The sequence below is a fragment of the Rhipicephalus microplus genome, chromosome 2, assembly GCF_043290135.1.
Source record: "Rhipicephalus microplus isolate Deutch F79 chromosome 2, USDA_Rmic, whole genome shotgun sequence".
NCBI lineage: Eukaryota > Metazoa > Arthropoda > Arachnida > Ixodida > Ixodidae > Rhipicephalus > Rhipicephalus microplus.
The window spans coordinates 123217567-123240962 of record NC_134701.1 but is presented as its reverse complement, the minus strand read 5'-3'; the positions used below and the strand labels follow the sequence as shown (position 1 = coordinate 123240962).

Genomic DNA, 23396 nt, shown 5'->3' with positions numbered 1-23396 from the left:
GTTTTCCCAAGCGCTGAACTGCTTTTTTGAAACAATGTTATAAAAAAAAGATAACAGCCAATCTTAAACCGAGACGCCATTCTAAGCGGGAACGTAATCATGAGAGGAGGCAACACTGCTGCTCTATTTCCCGCGTAATGAAATTTTGCGTGCTGCAGCGTGCTGCGTTCTGTGGTGCTGCCGCAAAAATTGTTTACAAACGGTGTCGAGTCTCGCCGTGCGTTTCCGTACCGGTACATCGCGTCATCTAAGGTTGCAGCAGTCTTCGGGACAAAGGTAAGGCTGAAGACATTTCTAAGCGTTTTTTCATTCAACAATGGTGCGGTTTTCACTTTCAAATGACGAATGGTGCGCGGTATTCGGTGGATCAGCACGAAACTTCCGATGGTAGTTTATCTTGGCGCACTTTTTTAGTTATCGGCAGCGCAGCACGGACTCTGGTACTTGCGCTTATGCGCACTCAAATTCGTTGGGAAGGCTGATATGCGTGTTGTTTCCAATCAAACTCAATCAATCAAACTTTATTTCAGGAATGCATACATTACATGAATAAAATTCTACAGTACAGAGGAGGTCCCGAAGTTAGAAAACTGTCGGGGGGACCTCCGTTAGAGAATAAGTAAATTGCAATAACAATGCAGCAAGCAGTGAAAAACACTTTGTACGAATTAAACAAAGAATGGTTAAAATTTTATAATAACAAGGCAAGAAAAGTTCTGTGCAACAGCAAGTGGTATAGTGAGTAAAAGAAATACTAAAATTAGGAGTAAGGCCCGACGGCAGAGTTTAGAAAACACGTTTTGTGATTAGGTACTCTTTAAACATTTTGCGAAACGAATAGAATGTGGGACATAACTTTATTTCAAGTGGTATGTTGTTCCATACGGATACACCTGTAAATTTAAGAGTTAGTTTTCCATAATTGCTACGCACTTTAGGGAGAAGGAAATTGTGACAGGCTGAAAACCTGGTGTTATTAGTATTGACAAGATGTTGTGTGGATAGCCCTGAAACACATAGATCATGATAAATGAGGCGGTACATCAATATAGCTAACTTTAGAGTGAACAAAAGATTAATTGGAAGCACGGAAAAATAAATAAAGAGTGGCGTAGAAGGCGATTGAAATGGAGCGAAGGCGATCAGACGTAGTGCCCGTTTCTGAAGATGTAGAAGGGGCTCCAGGTGACTGGCATATGTATTACCCCAGGATGAAATGCAATAGGAAAGATGGCTATGAATATATGCATAGTATAATGATAAAATAATGCGTGACTGAAAATAAGGGCGGGCTTTAATGAGAACATGAATGCCAAAAGAAGCTTTTTTTAATATTGAGAGTACATGATAGTTATATTTCAAATGCTTGTCTAGTATTACGCCTAAGAACTTCACATGATCCGATACGGAAATAATATGGTTGTTAAGAGATACGGAAACTGGTGAGGGAAATGTGTTCTGTGCGGATGAAAACACCACAAATGTAGTTTTAGAGGGATTCATATAAAGATGATTGTTAACACACCATTGATAAATATTACAGAGATCGGAGTTTAAGCTACTTTCAAGTTCAGCAGTTGTTTTCTGGGATGTAAAAATAGTAGTGTCATCGGCGTAAAGAAGACAGTTAGTATGATTAAGGGAACTAGGTAGGTCGTTAATAAAAAGTAGGAATAGAAGAGGGCCTAAGATTGAACCTTGAGGGACGCCCATGGTAACTGGCTTAGCAGATGACGCAATGTTATTGACATAAACTACCTGTGAGCGATTTGTTAAGTAATTGCGAATGAACTGCAAAGCGGGACCCACAATTCCGAAAGATTCAAGTTTACACAGAAGGATCCGGTGGTTAATTGTGTCGAAAGCCTTCGTGAGATCAATAAAAACTGCCCCAGTAAGTAATCCATTGTCTATGGCTTGTTTAATTCGGTCAGTAAAGCTGAGCAAGGCGAGCTCTGTCGAGTAGTCAGGTCGAAAACCAAATTGGTGGGGAGAGAGTAGGTTAAATTTAAGCAGATAGCACATCAAACGCAAGTAAAAAAGCTTTTCAATTACTTTGCTAAAGAAAGGAAGTACACAAATCGGACGGTAATTATTAGTTGACAAACGATCGCCCTTTTTGAAAACAGGTGTTATCTTTCCTACCTTTAAAGCATCAGGAAATGCACCTGCTTTGAACAATTTGTTAATTATTTCAGCTAAAATAGGAGACAGTTCACGTGCCACGAGCTTTATCTTAGACGGGTGAATGGAATCTAAGCCTGGCCCTTTGGTTTTAAGAGGTGACATGATTTGAAAGACTTCGTCTGCAGATGTAGGACGTAAATAAAAAGACTGAGGTGAATGAGATAGAATGGGAAAATGAAGGTCAACTAGTGAATCGGGGGAATTTGATGCAAAAGTATCACTGAAAGCATTAGCGATATCGAGTGGCTCGGTAAGGGAACGTCCGTCAACCGTTATTTTTGATAAGCATGTGGTCTCGCTGCTGTTCAAGAATTTTTTTATTAGCTGCCAGCTTTTCCTGGTATCATTACCGTTCTTATCTATTTGTTTTTCATAATACTCGCGTTTGGCCCTCTTGAGCAGCATTGAAAGTAGATTTGAATATCTTTTTAAGCGCGTTTTTAGGGAGCTGTTTGAAGGCTGAGATTTTAATTTTCTTCGCATGTTTTCCTTTTTAGATATGGAATGCAAGAGACCAGGTGTTATCCATGGGTTTCTAGGCGTGCGAAACCAATGTATGACGGTACTTGTGGTTGTGCATTCTGCAATGAATGCGCTTATTTTTGCCGAAAATTCATTAAACGCTTCCTCGCCACATTCTTCTTGTGCTACAAAGTCCCAGTTAGCATTACGCACTATCTCAACAAATTCCGCTGAGTTGAATACTGTCTTGGTATTATGCTTATTTTTTATGGGAATACAGGCATCAGGACAGAAAAATACAGGATAGTGGTCGGTGAATAAATAGTCAATAACCCCGGACTTCGAATCAGCAAAGATATTTGACAGTACATGGTCGATTAATGTGTTAGACCCATTCATATCACATCTAGTCGGGGAGTGAATCAGAGATTGTAGGCCAAAACTAAGAAAACAGCGAACATATTCCAAGCAAACTGGAGTGTTAGTATCAAGGATATTTATGTTTACGTCACCACAAATAATAATGTTTTTGTTTTCCAGGGTTAGAGTAGCAAGGATTCTTTCAAGCTGCACGCAAAACTCGGAATTCGAGGATGAGGGAGAACGGTAGATGGATGCAATGACTGTATGACGATTGTTCAATGGCAGAGCAGAAGATTCTACTTCAAGCCAAACAGACTCACAATTAATGTCAAAAAACAGATCCTGACGGCGTTTGTATGGTATTGATGAAGTTATTAGGACTGCAGATCCGCCACCACGATTTGTGACACGGTGACAATATTCGGATTCATAGCCTGGCAAAGCATACAGATGCCCTTCGTCTGCCGACAGCCACGTTTCTGATAGGCAAATTACGGAAAATGAGTGTTCGACAATGGAAAGGAAGGCTACAAGGTCGTCATAATGCCCTCGAAGGCTACGAGTGTTAAAATGCACGAGCGAGAATGCGGGTGTTTGCTCAAGAAGATGTTTTGCTTCAGTGCAAGAGAGCATATTAGAAGCCATAATGAAACCAAAAGTGTTCCTTAATCAGTCGGCAGGCCTACGATATGATTGTTAGGTCATCCGTGTCAGCGATGCGGTGCACTTTACTGTTGTCGGTTTTCCTAGCCTTGATAATACCGTTGTCTGTCCAGAGGTACTTCCAGTTTTTTTCTTTCTTTAGGGTCAGAGCCTGCGCGAACAGTCGTTTTTTTTCTGGAGTGAGGTGGTCGTTGATAAAAATGGGCTCATCTTTTTGAGATTGAAATCCAATGTTGGAAGTGTTTAAACGTGCCTTCCGTGCTTTTTCACAGAATTCGGCCCTCTTGGCTCTCGTACAGAATCGAGCAATTATGTGTGGTATTCCTTTCTTGACGGGGACACGATGAACGATGTAAATGTCCGCTGCCGCGACAGGGCATTTTGCTTTGTTCCCGATTTCCTGCACGATCTGAAGGCAGTTCTCATCCTTTCGGACAGGCACACCTCTTATTTCAACGTTGTTAGAGCGTGAATACTGTTCAAGTTCGCTGAGGCGTTTAGCCAACTCCTTGTTTTTAACCTTCAGAGACTTGTTTTCTTTGATCAAAATTTCGTTTTCCTTCTTCGCGCCTTCACAGATCTCATTCAGTAACTTCATACTTTCGCGCATCTCGGCCATTTCAACTCGAAACACTTCGATTTCTTTCGCCAGCTCAGCGTTCGTTGGCATGTCTAAGGACTATCACAAACAACCTGAGGGCAGCAGTGCTTACGGCAAAAGAAGCTAGTTTAACAGAACGCTAGTTCAATTCACCAACCTGGGTAGGAAGAACGGGGTGAGTGGAGCGCACACAAGCCGCAAACACTGCTGCCACACTGAGGGACGATGCGCCGCAGTCTTCTGTTATGTAGGCTTTTTGTCCAGGAAAGGGCAGGGCAGCCGGCGATGATATGATTCGACGGTGATGCAGTGGGCTGGTCATGCGCCGTAGGCTTGCGTCCACTGGAAGCTGGTCGCACGTGCCTTGCCGATCTCAGTGACCTGGGTAGGAAGAACGGGGTGAGTGGAGCGCACACAAGCCGCAAACACTGCTGCCACACTCTGATGTTCTGCCACACTTTGATGTTCGTATTAAGGGCCTTTTCAGAGTAACCTTACACAGGGCAGCGGCGATAGATAGGTCTTCTGTCCTGCAAGCGGTTCACCTCTCTCCAACTTTCAATTACCTTTTCGCCGGCTATCGGTGGACTGACCTCACACGACAGTTCCTTAATCGTGGCTGCGTTCTTGTAGACTGTGTTATCTGACCGAACGAGTTTTGAAGGCGCAAACGTTGTCGAAAGATGATCGTGCGACGTTCCATTTCATATTTGAAAATGTTGTTCAACTAAACGTATCCGCTATAGCTGCAAGGATCGCCGATGCCGGTTTCGTTCCCATCCGGGGACCGATCTCTACACACACACTACTAAGTGGGCTAACGAGTAGCTTAACGGCAGGCATCACGAAGGTGGATGATAATTAATTGCGGCTTGTGCTGCCTCATGTGAAAGCTCGCTTTCGGATGTAGAATGTTATTCTATTCTTTTATTCATAACTGCACCTAATCCTCCAAGTACAGAAAATTATAAATTTGCAGTTTGCCTGGGGTCACACGTTGACAAAATATGAAGGTTTGATTCCCAGCCGCATTCCTTCAATGTGGTACCAGGACTGGTATGGGAGCGCTTTGAAAATCCACCGTTTTTTTTTTTATTTTAAGTTCTGGAAGTGCTACTACAGCGCCATGTGTTGCTTTCAAATGTTAAAACCCACAATGTGATATCTGAAATTTTCAATCATTCTTTCCAAGTAGTGTCAGCCAGCTTTACTACTAAACGAAAAAAAAAAAAAACAGTGCTTGTACGATGAGGATTTCAAAGGAATGATACACGATGCGCTGTTTTTGTTCCTTCTCTATATTTGTCGTGTAAGCATTCTTGTTTCCTTCTGATATTTAACAGCTACTGGTTCAATGCAGTTCACTTCTGTAGTACCAAAGTTTGGAACTGGCAAACACACCTGCATCTGATGTTGCTTTATGTTGCAGCTGTTTTGCAAAGCTTCGCTCTGATTAGGGACACTGTCAAGGCAAACACAGTTGCTTGATGGCACTGTTTCTAGAACTTTTGCTGCTTGCTCAAGTTTGTCAACATAATATTTGGTTTACGTTTTGATCTGCTCACTCTCACATTTTTCAGCTTTGGTGAGGGACATGCTTGTGGCAGTTGTGCCCTGTTGACAATTGGTTCTTGAAATCAGTATTTTTATCATTAGTGTCACTTCTTAATGACAAGATGGATAACCAAAGGAAGGGAAATTTCACCCATGGACATCCAGAAAATTTTGATGCAGAGATTTGCAGGCATAAAGCAAAGCCAGATGGTGCACAGCCATGATAACAGAAGTTTGGCGGGAGTGACCTGCAGTATTAGGCTTATAATGTGAACGATGACTGATGGTTACCGTTGCAGCATTGTGACAGGTGGTGCAATGTGCGGGATATTATGCAGGGCTGCCTGTTCCACAACTTGTGCCGTTGTAATCGAGGATGGACTACAAGCGGAAGCAGTCGGGGCGACTGAGTTCCTCACAGCAGAGTGGATCAAAGAAGTCGCGCAAGCAGAATGACGACGACGACGAGCCGATGGATTTTGAAGCAGAGCTGGCGCTCATGGAGCAGCAGCTCAGCGAGGAGCAGGCGATGGACGACGTTGATTCCCAGGAGTCCGTTGGTGAGTTTGCTTGGTGGCATCATCAGTTCCTGCATCTAATTTTTATTCGCATACATGTTTTGAGTTGTCAAAAGTAGGCTGTCCTGTAATGTACACCTGAGGGATGACTGGGTACCAAGATTACACTGTGCAAAACTTTCTTGGTGAACATTCAGGCACAAAAGAAAAGTTCTATTAATTTATTGGTCTTTTAGTCTGTTATTGTATTGGTCTGGTAGATGTGTTGGTGTATCAGCCAAATAAGTCTATTAGTGTGCTAGTTTAACCTCCTCAGTCCCAGGAATGTGCCAACGAAAAAAGCTTTTGCAAAACTGTATCATTTGACCCCCTGCCCTTAAAAATAAACGCAGAAAAATTATGAATTCAAAAATTGAACTATTGTCTTAAAATCTAATGGTACCCATATGCGTACTCCTGATATTTTGAAGCTTCGAAGATTTAATGCAACAAAAATATCAGACTGAAAATACTCTCACTGTAATCTACAAGGGGTCCACAGATAAAAGAATGCACTATAGACGATGTCGTTTACGCTACAACTAAGAAAAAAAGCTTTTACTTATCACAAAGAGGCAGACGAGCACTCGCGCTATACGCATTCTAGCGCTTGTGCAGTGCTCAATCATTTTCGTTCGTTTGTTTTGCAAATATGACTAGACACACGGCACCACTCCTCAGCGCTTCGCGATAGCAACTCATCCGTTTTGTGTTGAGACAAGTTTGGACACGCGAATATTGAACTGTGATGATCTGTAGCCTTTAAAACAACGGTACTCGATTGGGTACTAAGTGACCTAGGAGGTTAAGGAATGTGTTGGCGTGTAAGCATAAATATTGATGTTGCATTGGCAGCAGTGATTTTCAATCAGATACATACGTAAACGTACACAATAATCACCTTTACATTACGAAGGCCATATGGACCTGCTTGTCATTATATGTAAAGGTCCATGGGCCCTTAGACTACCTAAATGCTTAATCAGGAGTAGTACTGTCTTAATCTGCTGAATGCAACACATTCAGAAAAGTAAAATTGGTGCAGTTACCGTGCATTAACACTTCAAGTATTTTTATACATTCAATTTTGGCATGATCAGGTCAGCAATCCTCATTTCCTGAGTCTTTGGTTCATGCATCTGTGCTTGAAGACATCCTTTCAGTGGAGAATTATTTCCAGATGTAAGACGTCATGGATCTACACCTACTAGTCCTGTTGTTTACGTAACTTGTTACCAGAGCCTGAGCACAAATATATACACACATCTAGCGACACAGGAGGGCAGTGCTGTTAGTTTTGCCGCTGAGATTGACTACTCTCAGAATCTTTTAAACTGCTCTTATTTAATTCCTCATTTCAACAGTGCTGTGATGTAACAAAGACACTTACGGACAAACCTGATAAGCACTAGTTAATAATGAATTTACCGTAATAAAAAGCAGAGCTGTGGCTCTTAGTCAAATGCATTGAACTGATGCACAGGTTGGCACGGTAAGGGTTGATATAATATATTTTGTTTTATTGACAGCAGAATTCTTTCAGTATCACTACTTCTTCACTACAAGAATGGTTTCTTATGCAATCGTGTTGTGCATAAGATGATTCTATTTGTTTATCAGAAAATTTGTCACCTTATGTTTGTTCCTAAATGTATGCTTCTTTTCGTTCCTGATATTGTTATGTCATGATATGGGGGGGGGGGGGGGGAATAGGCTTGCCCCTTTGTTTTCGAGTTTATCGTGATATCTCTCATGCACAATGTTGATATATGTCCTGTAAAGTTTCTTTACAACAGCAAACCAAATTATGTTGTGCTTGTGGCTTCAACACATGGTTCGCATTGGCGAGGGAGATGGCTCTACACTAGAGAGAGCAAAAATCAAAAAAAAAAAAAAGTCTTGTTGTTTCAAGGACATTTTTCTTCTGCAACTTTTTGACATTTTGATGTAAATTGCAGTGATGCTCAAGGCGAAAGTTCTGCCATCACTGTCATTGTAAGGTCTCAACGGCAGTAAGATGTACGTGTGCAATATGTTGTGAACTTGAGGTGAAGCTTGCATTGGAAGCTGAACAGGATTGAACCTTGGTGTGTACGTCTTCTCAATTGCAAGTGGGGAGGGAGAAGGAGAGGTGGACGCTGAGCAGAGATATCAAACTAGGCATCTAGCACTCTGCAGAGTGGCAGAATTATTGAAAGTATGTAGGTGTCATGGGTGTGTAGTCAGAAATATTTTTAAAGACTATAGTCTTTCTTGGGGACCTTCGACGCAAAACTTTTGGTCTGTCTGTCTGTCCACTCTTAATGGCACCGGGTACTTGAAACGACCGACCCCATCCGCAGCGCCCACCATCGTTGCTCAAGATTTAGGGTTCATACTTGTGCGATTGCCAATGAAAAAGCAATTATTGCGCATGTCTGGGGTAGCATAACAACACGTATGTATTTTGCCTGTGCACTTTTTACTAGAAAAGGCATACATAAGTAATTTAAAGCACCATAGCGCTTATCACGCTGCACTGACCATGCCTCGCTTGCAAGAAAAGGCGAGTGTATCCAACGCTTTGCTAAGACTAGACGGTGGTGGCACCTACCCGTCGCATTGCGTTCTACCCCTTATCACCTCTGAGACGGGTGCGCACACCTGTCTCAGAGCCAGGCGTTTTCCAAAAAAACTGCCAGATGGCGATCATGTCTCACGTGTGACGTGACTTGATGCGCTCGTTCGCCTCTGCTGCATGCTCGAGGTACTCTAACGCAGCGCCTCCAGAATACCATTCATCGAATTTCTTGTACAGAACATCAAATAAATGTTTTGTTCACTCTCTCCGCACGGAAGACTATCGTCTTTCGACGACATTTGCAGATTACATGCCGGTACGGGGCCAATTTTTGTTTTGGGGGACTCAATTGTGGCTACGCCCCTGGTATGTGTACACTTATGCAAATTATGACGATAAATATAATGGTTACTGTTGACTGTAATAATAATGATGTAAGGTGAGTGCATGTTTCCTCTTCTAGTCAGCCAACCTGTACGCAGTGCGCAGGAGGTTTAAGCCCCTTATCTTGAAGCTAATCTTCGGCAGGTGCAAAAGTTCAGCGAACCAAGGTGGCTGATCATGTCCTGAGTGTTATCTTCTTGCATACTTTTTTTAGCGTTGGGTTATTTAAAAGTTTTCGGATGAGCAGACTAATGCAATTTTACTCCCGTCTGTGCTACTCTTAGTGCTAGTAAGATCTGCTTGCCTGTGTGGATGTGACACTGTGCTCATTGATCTTATTAGCAAGTGCACCTTTATTGCACCATGTATGACTGATAAAGCTACCAACCTTACTTTATTTACTTGTTTAATATATTTTGGTCAGTGAATTTTCACTGGCCAAATTGATTTGCCTTTTGTCTGAAACTGTGACTTTTTGATTTTTGTGAAAAAAGAAGAAAACAAAGATGAGTGTACACACACCTACATGTTTTGGGGTGCTGTTCAGTGGAGTTCGTGAGAAAAATTGCCATGCTGCTTAGTCTGCTTAATGCAATTTTACAATATTAATATACAAATTTGTACATTCTGTACCTTAAAAATAAGTGCCTTGGTTCTGTAATTCAAGAGTGTTTGTTGTCACCTTGTGTGTAAAATGTTCTGCGTTAATGTTAAACTATTTTACAAAGTATGGCATTCTTCTATATAGGGAGGCATTTTTTCAATTTGAAAAATACTTATAGCGTGCAGGCACATTAGGTTCCTCCTGTTTCCTTTACATTATAATGAACCACTTTCAAAAACTAGATAAATTGCTCTGTAGACGACCATTGCTAAGCTTTGATGCATAACACAAATTTCCTATGGTGCCTGGTTGCAGGCTGATTGAAGATATGGTGACAGGCAATGAGGACAACAAACTTAAGGTCGACAAGTTGGTGCCTCATGAATGGAAATGTTGTGAAACGGTTAATTCAAGAGAGAGATCGAAGCGAATGTTTTTTTAGCGAAGTCCTTTCTTTTCCGTGGCACATATTCGTAAAGACCAATGTGTTTAAAACCTCCAAAGAACCCCGTGAAAACATAATCTCACCAATTTTAATGTTTTTTTTAGGGAACCCCAGATGCTCAAGAATGATCGAATGCCATCCTTTATGACATTGGTAGTTTGTGTAGTTTGCAGTTTATGTAGCAGTTTATGGTTAGTTCATGAATATTCAGCTCTACAGTTCAAGTAAAGCCTGAAATGGCTTTTAGGTAAAAGCTTTAATGGCAGTGCAATAGTGATGGAAACCACATGCCAGAAACCGATGAGCTGCTTGGTGGGTCGCATCACATTTTGTGCTTATAAGGCCTCCTCTGGCTTCACATACCCATTCAGCTTTCCACAAAATCCACTAAACTCTAGCTTAGGGCCTTCCATCACGCGCGTTTTCTGTGGTACCCCGTAGCCGTTAGTAGACCAAAGCACACAAATGGGAATGATTAAATATTACTCACATGAATGCGTAAACATGAAGGGAGGGTGCAGCTCACATGTCTCGAGCCAAACTTTAGGAGTCTCATGGTACTTTATCTTTGCTGCAATTTTAGGACAACCTAGGGGATCTATTCTTGATGCGTCCCCATAGTCGTGTCCAATTTGACAATGTGCACTCCGATACTCTAAAAAACCGTGAGCCATGACATCATCGAGCTCGTGGCATCAATGCACAGAACCTGCCAGCATACTCTCAGTGTGATAAAAAAGTTGGCTAAATGTGCACTGACAGGACACTCAAGAAGTTTTAGCTACATTTCCCACATGTCTCAGAATGATGCGAAAATTGTGCACCTACCTTTGCAGGTATTATTGGCGGGCCGCTGCATTAAACCTAATTGAAGAGTTAACGGGATCAGAGTTTCTGCTGGGCCTCCAAGATGTGCTCCCAAATGCGAATATCCGGAGCCAGCTTTGATTGCATTGAAGTTCTTCCGTCTCTCTTCCTTGTGTTGAAAATTGCGAAAGCTTCGTGATGTCAAAACAATGTTGGGGGAAAAAGTGCAAACAGAGCGCATGCTGCTTTCTGTGCTCCAGCTACTCTGCGGCCCCCAATGTGGACAGTTCACTAGGTGAACCCATTTCGCATTGAGAGTACCTCCACATGTTAATTTTTTGTTGTTTTGGGCTCATACATTCATGTGTGCTTTGTTCTCGCTGCTCTGTCTTGAAGCCAAAGAAGCTCGCTTTTCTTCCTGCTGCGTCCGCGTCTCCTGATGCCAGTGTATTGTTGAGTTATGCCAGGTTGGATACCATAGAAGTAAGCTGATTGGCTTACTTTCTATTCCAGTTTATTGCCATCGCATTCAGTGAAAGTTGGATTTTTCAGTCACGCAAATTCTGCAGAGATGAAGCTAATGCACTGCATGCATGGCCCGAGCCACACTTTAAGAGCTGACATGTTGTTTTTTGTACCGGTCTATGCTTACGGCAAAATTTTTTTCAAGGCCACCTTCACACTAGATGTACTGTACGAAGCTTTTGCCTCTATAGATAATTCTTTTTTGTTTACTAATCGTAGCTGTTTAGTGGCTGATTAGTTACGCTACAAAGTACATGATAGGTTTAGATCCTGACCAGAATGGTATATTTCACTAGGGGCAAAATGTGTAAACCACCTGCGTACTTGAGTTTGGGTGTACATAAATGAAACCTTAGGTCGTCGAAACAAATCCAGCATTCAGAGTAACCAAGGTCTTAGTTTGTACGTATTTATTTGAAAAACAGGGTGTGCGGACATGAACACAAGAAACCCAGAGTTCCTTGCTACAACATGCCTCGTAATCATACTGTGGTTTTGGCAAGCGGAACCCCAGTATTTAATTGTAGTTTTCAATTTCTATTTGCGTAAAGCAATGGGGAAGTCACATGAAAAGCAATCTTCGATTGCAGCTGGGCCAGCCGACGTGTGCACGAGCGTGCGGTGGGCAAGGCCTCCTCTGGATACACCATGGGATCCTTTGGCACGCAGCCTCGAGTTCCAGCAGCTAGACTTGGACCATTACTTGGGTGAGCCGCTGCCGGGCATGCCTGGAATGAGCCGTGGCCCCATCCCCATCGTGCGCATGTTTGGCGTCACTGATGATGGGCACAGTGTGCTCTGCCATGTACACGGTTTTCTGCCCTACTTCTACGTCGAGGCACCTCCGAACTTTCGCAAGGAGCATTGCTGGGCCTTCAGGGTGGGTGTCTTTGTTTACACACTCTTCTTGACTGATCTGACGGACAGAATTTTCGGTGAGGCAATGGGATTATGGCATATTTGATTGTCAATGAGAGCTTCCACTTTCAGCAGAAAAAATCAGCAGCTTAACAGCCAACAGTGAAAACCTTCAAAATGTGACTAACTCCTCTTAAACAAAGTTGAAGAGATCCTGATAACCTATTTATCCGGTCACATATTTTTCATAATGGAATTTATCCATAAATCTACAGTCGGGTACAACTAAAGAAGGCAGGGGAATTTTCCGCTCAAAGGCGGATGTACACGAGCCTCCACCAGTAGACTTGCACTTCAGGTGACGTGATGCGCCGGACTACACTTTAGCCGCAGTCCCAGCCTACGGAGAACATGCCTAACATGGCCGCCCTCGCTTCGAACTGGGCCGAGTCCCGTTGACTGTGTGCGTCTCCCTTCGTCAGAGTGAATTCGAATTTTGTTTGGTGGTATGTCATGCTAGAAATATTACTGTGAGTTTACGATACACAATTTGTGCCGCGTGTGTTTGTTCTGAGCCGTGAGTCGGCGAACAGAGATAGCAGCGAACATAAATGACGCTGCGTTGTGCTTCGTCTGGAAACAAGATCCCGCGGCAACAAACATTGTGTGTATTTGTTTTATGATGTTTGATTTGCGCCTAAGTGAAGTTATGACGAGGAGAGTTTGCTAAAGCCTGGTATCTACCGTATTTACTCGTGTAATCCTCGCACTCGCACAATTCTCGCACCTCCCACATCGCCCAACAAAAATACGATTTCTTTTTGTCCTCGAGTAATTATTGCACCCCCGAAAACTGCTGCAATAATGTCGCCTGCTCTTTCCAGCCACTGATGATGATAGTGCACGTCATCTGGCACCATCTCTTAAGCATCAAGCGTACTATTGCACAGAGATTCAATCCAACTCAAGTGAAGCCGAAGTGGCCAGTGCGCGTTGCGGCGTGTTTTGTATGTTGCGTCGGTAACCTTGTCAAGTTATGAGGCAATACTAAAGCTGTACGGCTGCTTTCAAGTTGCAAGTGATAAATAATGCACTAAAGAACGGCAACAGGGCCGCCGGTAGGCCCTTGGGATTGATGGTAAACTTTATTTCTTAAGGGGGGACGCGGCCCTTGAAAACCGAAAAATTGCGAAAAAGTCGGTTTTTGAAAAACCACATTTTTTGGTTGTATTTCTCATAAACTACCTATTCTGTAATTATCAGCACCTAATTCAACCGCAAAGTGCAAAAAAAATACTATTTTCGAGGCCGCCGCGGCGTCCAAAACAGGCGCAAATCCCGAAATCAAACCAAACTTCGCGCGCACGCCATTCCCGGACCATGCGGTCGTCTCGCGCCACCTTGATGTTGTTTTGACCGTGAATTCTTTCTCTCTCGTTCGCCGCCTTGCAAAATGGCGTCGGCAGCACAGTTGAGATGCTATTGGCGTTTTCCCGCGATGCGATGCGGAGCGCTGATTGGCTGGAGCAGCACATTCATATCTCGCGGGAGAAAGCGTGCCCGCCATTGGCTGCTGTGCAGCAGCGGGGGCGGTCGCTCCTCTCGATGGCGCGTCCAGCGCGCTCGCTTCGTTGTTGCTCTCTGCTCCGTCTGCCTCGACAGACGTCTGCTTACGAGCCGCTCTTCGCCTTGTGCTATCTTTTCGATCATTTTCTCTCGTTTTTTTTTTCTTTTTGCACTAGTTCTGTGCCTTTCGTCTTTGTTGTTGCGGGCGATGCCGGCAACGAAGCCGAAGTCAGTGCGGAAGTCCGGTGCGCGGAGGCGCGCTATGCGGCTTGTACGATCATCGAAATTCCGCTATTCTGCTGCGGGTGCCGACTGCGTAGACGCTTGCAGCGACGGAACTGTGTTGTCGGCTGTCGCCAGTCGAGAATCCGACACATCGAGTGTGGCTGGAGCCGCAAATGCACCGAGTGTTTCCGAGATCGCCGGGCTCGACACGTGCTCCGAATCGATGCCATCCAGTGTGACACCGAGTGCTTCTGATATCGCCGGACCCAGCACTTCGTCTGAATCGGTGCCATCGAGCGTGACACCGAGTGCTTCTGATATCGCCGGACCCAGCACTTCGTCTGAATCGGTGCCGCCATCGAGCGTGAGTGGACCGTCGCTTCATCTGCGGACGCGTTTCCTAACGAAGGAAGAAATCGATGCGAATGCGAAACGTCAAGACGCCGTTCGCGCTGAACTCGAGTCTACGCCGGCGACGCAGAAGAAATTTCAACTGATGCAGCCGGCTCTTGCACCTGCAGTGACAAGTGAGGGCGAACATTTTTCGCTCGTTTAAATGAACATCTTTAACGTCGTGCTCAGCCGCACAGTGTGCAAAGAATGTTTGAAAGGTGCTATGACTGTCCGAGAGAGCACCAAGCTTGGACTTGCAACAAAACTTGAAGTCGTGTGCGCCTCTTGTGGCACCGTCGATAAATTATGGACATCACCCCGCAAAAAGGGGACGCAGGCCTTCGATGTAAATGTTCGCGCCATAATGGCTATAAAGCAAATAGGCAAGGGGCAAACAGCTCTTAATGACTTTTGGGCTGCCATGAACGTCTCTTACAGAGGTCTTCACCACAAGACGTTTGAAAAGCACTTGAAAAAGACATTCAGGAAGCCAGAGGCCACCGCTTTGGAGAAGTTTTATGCTGATTCTGCCACAGCAGTGATCAAAACATATAAAGAAATGGACCCCAGCTTCTGCAAGGACATCACCGTAGTGTACGATGGCACATGGCATAAGCGGGGTCACACATCGGAGTGGGATCGGTAATTGACTTCTTTACAGGTCTCATCTTGGATGCTGTAGTTCTTTCAAACCACTGCCTTGGATGCGAAACAGGGCCCAAACCTGGAGATGCAGCATACAAAAGCTGGCAGAAGCACCACATTTGCCAGAAAAACACAGACGCAAAATCGGGAAGCATGGAAGTGGAGGCAGGCTTGACTCTCTTTGGGCGGTCTGTATCCAAGCATGGCCTGCGGTACACCACTCTTGTGTCCGACGAAGACAGCCGTACCTTCGCTGCCCTCACAGAAGAGAATGTGTACGGGCTAGTGCCAATTGTAAAAGAAGAATGTCAGAACCATGTTCAGAAAAGGATTGGAAGTGCTCTTCGAAACATTGTGCAGAAAAGTGATAAGCCACTGAGTGGGAAGGGGAAGCTGACTAAAGCCCTCATTGAAAAGCTGACAGGATATTATGGTTGGGCCCTGAGAAACAATTCAACTGACCTAACAGCCATGCAGCGTGCAGTGATGGCAACATATCACTCCGTTACATCGACTGACCAGGACCCTCACCATGAACTTTGCCCAGAGGGGGCTCAATCGTGGTGCCGCCATAGAGCTGCAGAGGCAAAGCGTGAGCCACAGCCAAAACATAAACACAGCCTACCGGACTATGTCGCTGCAGCTATGCTGCCCATCTACGAAAGACTGTCACAAAAGTCGCTTCTACAGCGCTGCCTGGGAGCAAAGACGCAAAATGCATCAGAATCATTCCATTCCATTCTGTGGTCTCTGATGCCGAAGGAACAACACTCATCCTTGATCGCGGTAGAAACAGCACTGCATGAAGCAGTGCTGCGCTACAATGCCGGCTGCTGCAAAGCAACCCAAGTGATATCGGACTCCATTGGACTTCAACCAGGTCATCTGGCCATCCGGCGAGCTCGTGAAAAAGACGCTTTACGCCTAAAAAAGAATTCTAAAAGACACCAAGAGAAGATGGAGGCCAGGCAAAAGAAGAAAAGAGTGCGCCAGGACACTTCTAGCTACTGTGCTGGAGCTTTTTGAAGAAAACACGTGTTTTGAACTTTCTCGGCCTGTTTTCTCAGAACGGATTTTTTTGCTAGTTGTGGTGCTGAGGAAAGCAAGAACTCGAAAACCGTTCATCAGATTTGTGTGCCGTTTTTTTTATTCTGTTCCTGAATGACCTTGAAAGGGCGTAACAAGCTCCTTTTTTTGAAAATTGGTGCTGTTAATTTATAATAAACAATTAATTTTTGATGAATCTGGTCATTACTGGTTACATCAAATTCAAAGTTGCGTGAAAATTTTTTTTTGGGGGTGGGGGGAATTAAAAAAAAAGGCTTTGTAGCGCCCTGGGATAGCTATCAAGGAATGACCACAATGAATTTCAGCTTTCTACTATGTCCTGGGATTTCTCACGACTCTTCCTCAGGCACCCATGTGAAGCACCCAGTTAAACCTCAACAACTCTGGAACTAAGAAACACAGCTTCGTGAAACTTAGCAGTTGTGCTAGCTTTATTGTAGTGAACAACCCCTGAAAGTTTCATCCAGATATCTTAAAAAATAAAAAAGTTCGGTCTCCAGGGTAGCCTCCCCCCTTAAGAAGGAAACTGCGGACAATTCTGTTAAATAGCCATCAGCCCAATACTGAGGTCTCTTGCTTACCTTTTGAGGGCTCCTGTTGAGCGACGAACGCTACCGCTACGCCTGCAACGTCCGCAAGCTTTGCATATGGTACTTTAATTCTCGACTATTTGCTTCCACTTTTTGTGTCTCAGTTTAATCTTGTCTTGTGTTGAACCTCTGCTTTTATTGTTGAGGTAAGTTTTAATTAGTACTTCTTAAAGCTTGCTGTTAGTTGGTGTTAGAATCCCGACTTGCGGCCACTTCGTTTTCTTTTTCGCTCTGTTTGTTTTCGTAGAAAGTTTTCCCCGCGTAATTCTTTCACACCCCAACTTTTTATCGGTTTTCCGGCAAAAAAAGTGCGAGGGTTATGCGAGTAAATACGGTACTGTGAGCAGCGGGTGTATTTGTGTATTGTGCCCCTTTGTTTCTTGTCGGCAAAGTGATGATGCAAAACCGTTATCAGGATAAATGAGAAAAGCGTACGCGAATGAAACCAACTTACGAGTTTCTCAACAGAAACGATTTGTGGCAACAAGCTCGAACGCAAAGATTCGTTGCTGTTAGCTGAGCGCGCAAACAACCGAACGGTGGTGGCAGTGTGTTAAGATAGCCAAGCTTCGAGCAGCGTCGTTCGTGTCTTCTGTAGCACCGTCGATTGATTGCTTTCCACCAATTCTAACAATCATTGATTAACACGCGCTGCTTTGAAGAATGTCATTGGATTATTAACGGTCAGGCGTTTGGGAGCAGTGTTTGTTTCCTTAATGTTAGCCTCAGTGCTAATATAAAATTATGACTGATACATTGGTGCCGTTACAAGGGAGCTTGGCATGAATTCGTACCACTGTGTGGCTTACAACTCTTCGCTCACTGCACACGCCAGCTGCAGAATGCCTGCTGTGCTCGACTGCTGTGCAAAGCCAGCGCTCGGCTTGCTTTCTCACAACACAGCTTAGCGCTGCTTTTCGATTGTTGTGATATGTCCCTACTAAAAAGTTGCTATGACAGTGAAGGCAACAGAGCCAATATGTACATTAAAAAAAAGTACGATAAAGTAGGCACAGCTGCTTGTGAACTGACTCCTAATAGTTTTACTCACATCTGCGTTAACTGTGTGTGCGCTTTTTGTGTACATTTGTTATTTTCTTAGTAACAGAATCATAAAGTGTGCTCCGACTACTGCTATTTCACTATGGGGCACTTCACATTCGACAGTGGCTGCCTGAACGAGCATTTTGGGCCTCACTAAGCTAAGGATATTTTATATTTGTTCTCTTATTTGTATTACTTGTCTGAGCCAGATAACCAAAATAAACAATGCAGCCACATGAATGTGCTTTGGCATGCAAGCTGCTAAGAGTGGTTGTCAGTTTCATGTTACTCAAACAAGATCCCGCGGCAACAAACGTCGTGTGTGTTTGTTTTATGATGTTTGACAAGCTACGTTAGCTACTTTCATGTTACTGCTGCTGTTTCACCAGCACTGGCTATGATAACACTTCAATTTTCGGTGCAGATTGCTAACGGAGCAATAAAGCCTGTCAAACTCGACGGTGGCTGCCTGATAGAGCATTTTGAGCTCGCCAACAATAATCCGGGTTAACATCAGTGTCTCAATTCAGATATGTCAGCATCGAAGTGTGTTTCTATGCCACTTCTCAAATCGAGCGTGATGTGTGGGGGACGTTGCTTATCGAAATTGAACTTCTATGAAAAGAATATGCCATAAATGGAACTGCTTATTTGTTTGAGAGGAACGAAATGAATAGTTGGCTCTTACAAACCCACCGAGCAAATGGCGCTATCTCGTAGTTGACGCCGCTAACTTAACGTAAGACTAAGTAGGGTCCTGCGTATCTAGACAAAAGTTTTTCGGAGAGACCTACACAGCGACACGGTGACCAGAGGAGCACGCGGTCACTTGGGGCAAACGTTATATTACGATGCCGGTGGTCGTAGCGGGCTTTTTGCATATCCTGTGACCTGGTGAGACGAGACTGGGCAACTTGATGAGCCATGTGAGCCCGATCAATGGCTTCGCGAGCAAAAACTCTCACGCAGATGGCTTGAGAGGTAAGGTTGTTTCAAATGGCAATATGGGGTCACGACCATACAAAAGATAAAAAGGTGAGAATCCCGTGGTGTCATGTCGAGATGAATTATATGCGAAAGTTACATAGGCCAACGTGGTGTCTCAGTCACGATGATCTTCGGAGACGTACATCGAAAGCATCTCTGTGAGCGTGCAGTTGAGACGTTCAGTTAGGCCATTAGTTTGTGGGTGGTTGGCGGTAGATAGCTTATGCGCTGTAGCACACGATCGAAGGCCGTCGACAACTTTGGGCAAGAAAGAGCGGCCGCGGTCTGTGAGCAGCTGCCGGGGTGCACCGTGGTGTAAGATGACGTCATGAAGAAGAAAATCTGCGACGTCAGGGGCGGAACTAGTTGGCATGGCCTTTGTTATCGCGTAACAGGTCACATTATCTGCGGTGACGGTGATCCATTTATTTCCCAGTGTCGTCGTTGAAAGGGCCAAGAAGGTCGAGTCCCACGCGATGAAATGGTTCAGAGGGGATTTCAATTGGGTGAAGCTGTCCAGCTGGCAGCAAAGAAGGTCTTTTCCGTCGCTGGCAGAGGTCGCAAGTGGCGACATATCAACGCACGGTGCGGTACAGTCCTGGCCAGAAGAACCGACGTCGCTCGCGGTCGTATGTGTGGGAAACACTGAGGTGTCCCGCTATTGGTACGTCGTGATGTTGTTTAAGTATGGCAGGCCGTAGATGACGGGGAATGACAAGCAGAAGCTCAGGGCCTTCAGTGCTGACGTTGCGGCGGTAGGGGATGCCGTCATTCAGCATGAACATACAGGATTCGGCGTCATGGCTGTCAGACTGGATGGCGTCAATGATAGTGCGCACTGACTCATCCCGTCGTTGTTCAATGTGCATATCGCTGATATCATTAAACGCCATCACGCTGCTCTCAAGGTCAGTCGCAACGGGATTAGAGGAGGGTCCACCGGATGACGAGAAAGACAGTCTGCGTCCTTGTGCAAACGGCCAGACTTGTAGCTGACACTAAACGAAAAATTCTTGAAGCCTCAAAGCCCAGCGACCTAGACGTCCAGTCGAGTCCTTCAGAGAAGTCAGCCAGCAGAGGGCGTGGTGGTCCGTAACGACGGAGAACATGCGACCATATAAATATGGCCGGAACTTGGCGATGGCCCAAACTAAAGCTAAACACTCTCTTTTGGTGATGGAATAATTCCTATCAGGGGGAGAAAGCAGGCGACTGGCGTAAGCTATCACGCACTGTCTGCCGAGGTGCCGCTGAGCGAGAACTGCGCCAATACCGTGGCCACTGGCGTCGGTGCGAACTTCTGTGGCAACAGAAGGATTAAAGTGGGCAAGTATGGGGGGCGTAGTTAAGCAGCCGATGAGAGCGGTGAACGCTTGAGCCTGCTCAGGGCCCCATTAGAATGTGGTATCCTTCTTCAGCAAGTCTGTGAGTGGCCTGGCAACGTCGGCGAAGTTTTTCACAAAACGACGAAAGTAGGAACATAAGCCGATGAAGCTCCGGACGTCGCATATAGAACAGGGCACCGGAAAGCTACGGACAGCGCGGATCTTTTCAGGATCTGGTTGCACGCCATCGGCGTTTACAAGATGGCCCAGAATGGTAATCCGACGGCAGCCAAATTGACATTTTTTGGAGTTTAGTTGTAGCCCAGCTGTTCTGAAGACTGCGAGAATTGCAGCGAGACGGGTCAGGTGGCTATCGAAAGTAGATGAAAAGACTATCACATCGTCTAGGTAACAGGGACAAGTAGACCACTTATAAACACGCGAGAGAGAGTCCATCATTCGTTCGAATGTGGCAGGGGCATTACATAGTCCAAAAGGCATCACCTTAAATTGGTATAAACCATTTGGTGTAATGAAGGCCGTCTTCTCGCGGTCCATCTCATTGACAAAAATCTGCCAGTAGCCGGACCGAAGATCAATGGACGAGAAGTACGTAGTGCCGTGCAGGCAGTGCAACGCGTCATCGATGCGTGGTAGCGGGTATACGTCTTTTCGCGTGATCTTGTTAAGGTGGCGATAGTCAGCGCAGAAGCGCCAGTTACCGTCCTTTTTCTTCACAAGGATGACAGGGGAAGCCCAAGGACTACTTGATGGTTCTATGACACCTTTGTTGAGCATTTTGTCAACTTCCTCTTGGATAACTTTGCGCTCAGTGTGGGAGACACGATAAGGGTGTCGGCGAATGGGACTGGCGTCACCAATGCTTATACGGTGCTGAACGGTGGATGTTTGCCCTAGAGGTCTGTCGTCGAAATCAAAAATGTCGGTATACGACGCGAGAAGGTGATGAATGTCGTTGGCTTGCGCAGGATTGAGGTCGGGTGCAATCATCTTCGAGAAACGACTCGGCATAGAAGAGACGCTGTTAGCTACAGGAGACTGAAGTAAATCAAGCCGCTATTTCGAATTCTTCAGCATTGGATACGCTGGCCAAGAACATGCCACGAGGAAGCACTTGAGGGCAACAAAAGCTGAAATTGAGAAGTGGGAGCGAGGTACAGTTGTCAGTTACAGTCACAAGCGTTTGGGGAATGGCGATGTTGCGCTCCAAGAGGACATTGGCTAGAGGAAGTTGTGGGAATTGAGGCTGGCCCGCTGCCTGTAAGCGGGCTTTCCCGCCTTTTCTGCCGTTCTCATGTCCCGACATGTCTGCCCTCCTTGCTGTCTGCCGCGCTGGGAAGGGCGGAGTGACGTATAACTCCCTCACCCGGTAGCGGATGTTGACTGTGGCGCCGCACGCGGGGACCCCTGGGAGGTTTTCGCGCGCTGCGTCGGGAGCGGTCAGATACTCTCCGGGACAGCAAACGGTGAGCCACGCTATCTTTTCGTCCGTCGACTCCCGTCAGTCGGGGGTTCGTCGGACTTCGCTGACGGCGCCTCGCGCCCAAGGCGAACGCTCACCCGCTGTTTGCCCCGCTGCGTACGCACGGCCGAAGGGCGGTACGGTGTCCTAGTGCGTGGCCTCGCTACGCCGACCCGTCTCCCTTCGAAGCCAACGCGAGCGCCTTTGCCCTCGCTCGAGCAACCGGGCCTTTGCTCCGGTGTCTCCGTGGATCAGCTTTACCGCGGAGACGTGCTCGTGGCACCCCTGTGTAGTACTTAGTGCCCGTGGCGTGGATAAGCCTACTTCCTTTCCCGCCGCGCCTATTTGCAACGGGCTGTACTGCGTTTGGTGTTGCCACAATAAAGTGTTGCGACTTGAGCAGTATCGTGTTTCCCGCCACGGCGACGGTTAACGCGTGCCCTGCGGCTCGCTAAGACCGGACCCACGCTGGTGGCCGTACTCCTTCGGGATACGTGTACACCACACTGGCGCCCAACGCGGTATCAAAAGCTCTAGCTTTTGACTGCTCTTAGCGAGTCAGTTCGCCTGCGCGATTCGGGCTCGTCGCAACATGGCTGCTTCGCGGGACTTTTGTCCGCTGTCCCTTTTAGCGGATGCCGCGTTGCACACGGAGGCCATTGCCTCTGTGGACGGGAACCCTTCTGCACCCGTCCGCGTCGGCACCCCCTATTGCGGTGACGACACGAGGCGCCTAGCCGCTCCCTTTGGAGATGGCGCGTCGCTTCGGAATGGGCCTCTTGCCCTACCCGAACGTTACGCACAAGCGCCTCCGACGCCCGTCCGTATCGGCACCCCCTATTGCGGTGACGACACGAGGCGCCTAGCCGCTCCCTTTGGAGATGGCGCGTCGCTTCGGAATGGGCCTCTTGCCCTACCCGAACGTTGTCTGCTTCGTGGCATGCCGCGTTGCACCAAGAGGCCACCGCCTCTATCGACGGGCGCCCTTCGGCGCTCGCCTGTGTCGTCACCCCTTTTTGTGGTGAATACACTCCTACGTGGTAGCTGACGCGCTATCTCGTGCCCCTTGTTGTCTGCCGAGAACCTGGATTTCGGTGCGACGGCCGCTCGTGGTGCCTTAGCACATGCAAGCGTCGGGGGCGAAACAGCAGCTTCGCCGCCATTCGGCGAGAAGGGTGAGTCCCCATGCGGACAAACCTTGGCTGCTAACCAGGTAAGCGGCGCACCGCGAAGCGGCCGAGCGGGGAGCTTTCCGAAGGCCACGAGGCCGAGAGTGAACCCGTAACGCCGACTCACGCGGCGGTTGCTGCGGTCCTGAGTGGGCACGATACCAGACTCCCCCATTTGGGAGAATGGGAATTGCTTTCGGCAGCGAAGAGCTACTGAAGGCTCAGCAGAGTGATCCGTTTCGAGTCTCGGAGGGGCGGAGCGCCGTATACGCTGCTTGCTTTGCGGCGGGCGCCGTTAAACCGTCTTGACGAGGCGCGGCGCGCCGTTACG

At 46.3% G+C, this 23396-nt stretch overlaps 1 protein-coding gene across 2 annotated transcripts in view; it reads left to right on the top strand.

Annotated features, from left to right (window-relative positions):
- The first annotated feature begins 137 nt into the window (after positions 1 to 137).
- The window catches only part of PolD1 (DNA polymerase delta 1, catalytic subunit), a 109591-nt gene continuing 86332 nt past the window's right edge, over positions 138 to 23396 (top strand). Inside the window, exons 1-3 of one of the 2 annotated variants that reach the window (XM_075886747.1) lie at positions 138 to 276; positions 6169 to 6390; positions 12303 to 12592. In XM_075886747.1, the coding sequence (XP_075742862.1) occupies positions 6207 to 6390; positions 12303 to 12592 (474 nt within the window). In that variant the 5' untranslated portion in view covers positions 138 to 276; positions 6169 to 6206. Of the gene's footprint in view, positions 277 to 4574; positions 4676 to 6168; positions 6391 to 12302; positions 12593 to 23396 lie in introns of those variants that run through there. The other variant, XM_075886748.1, reaches the window with a different exon arrangement.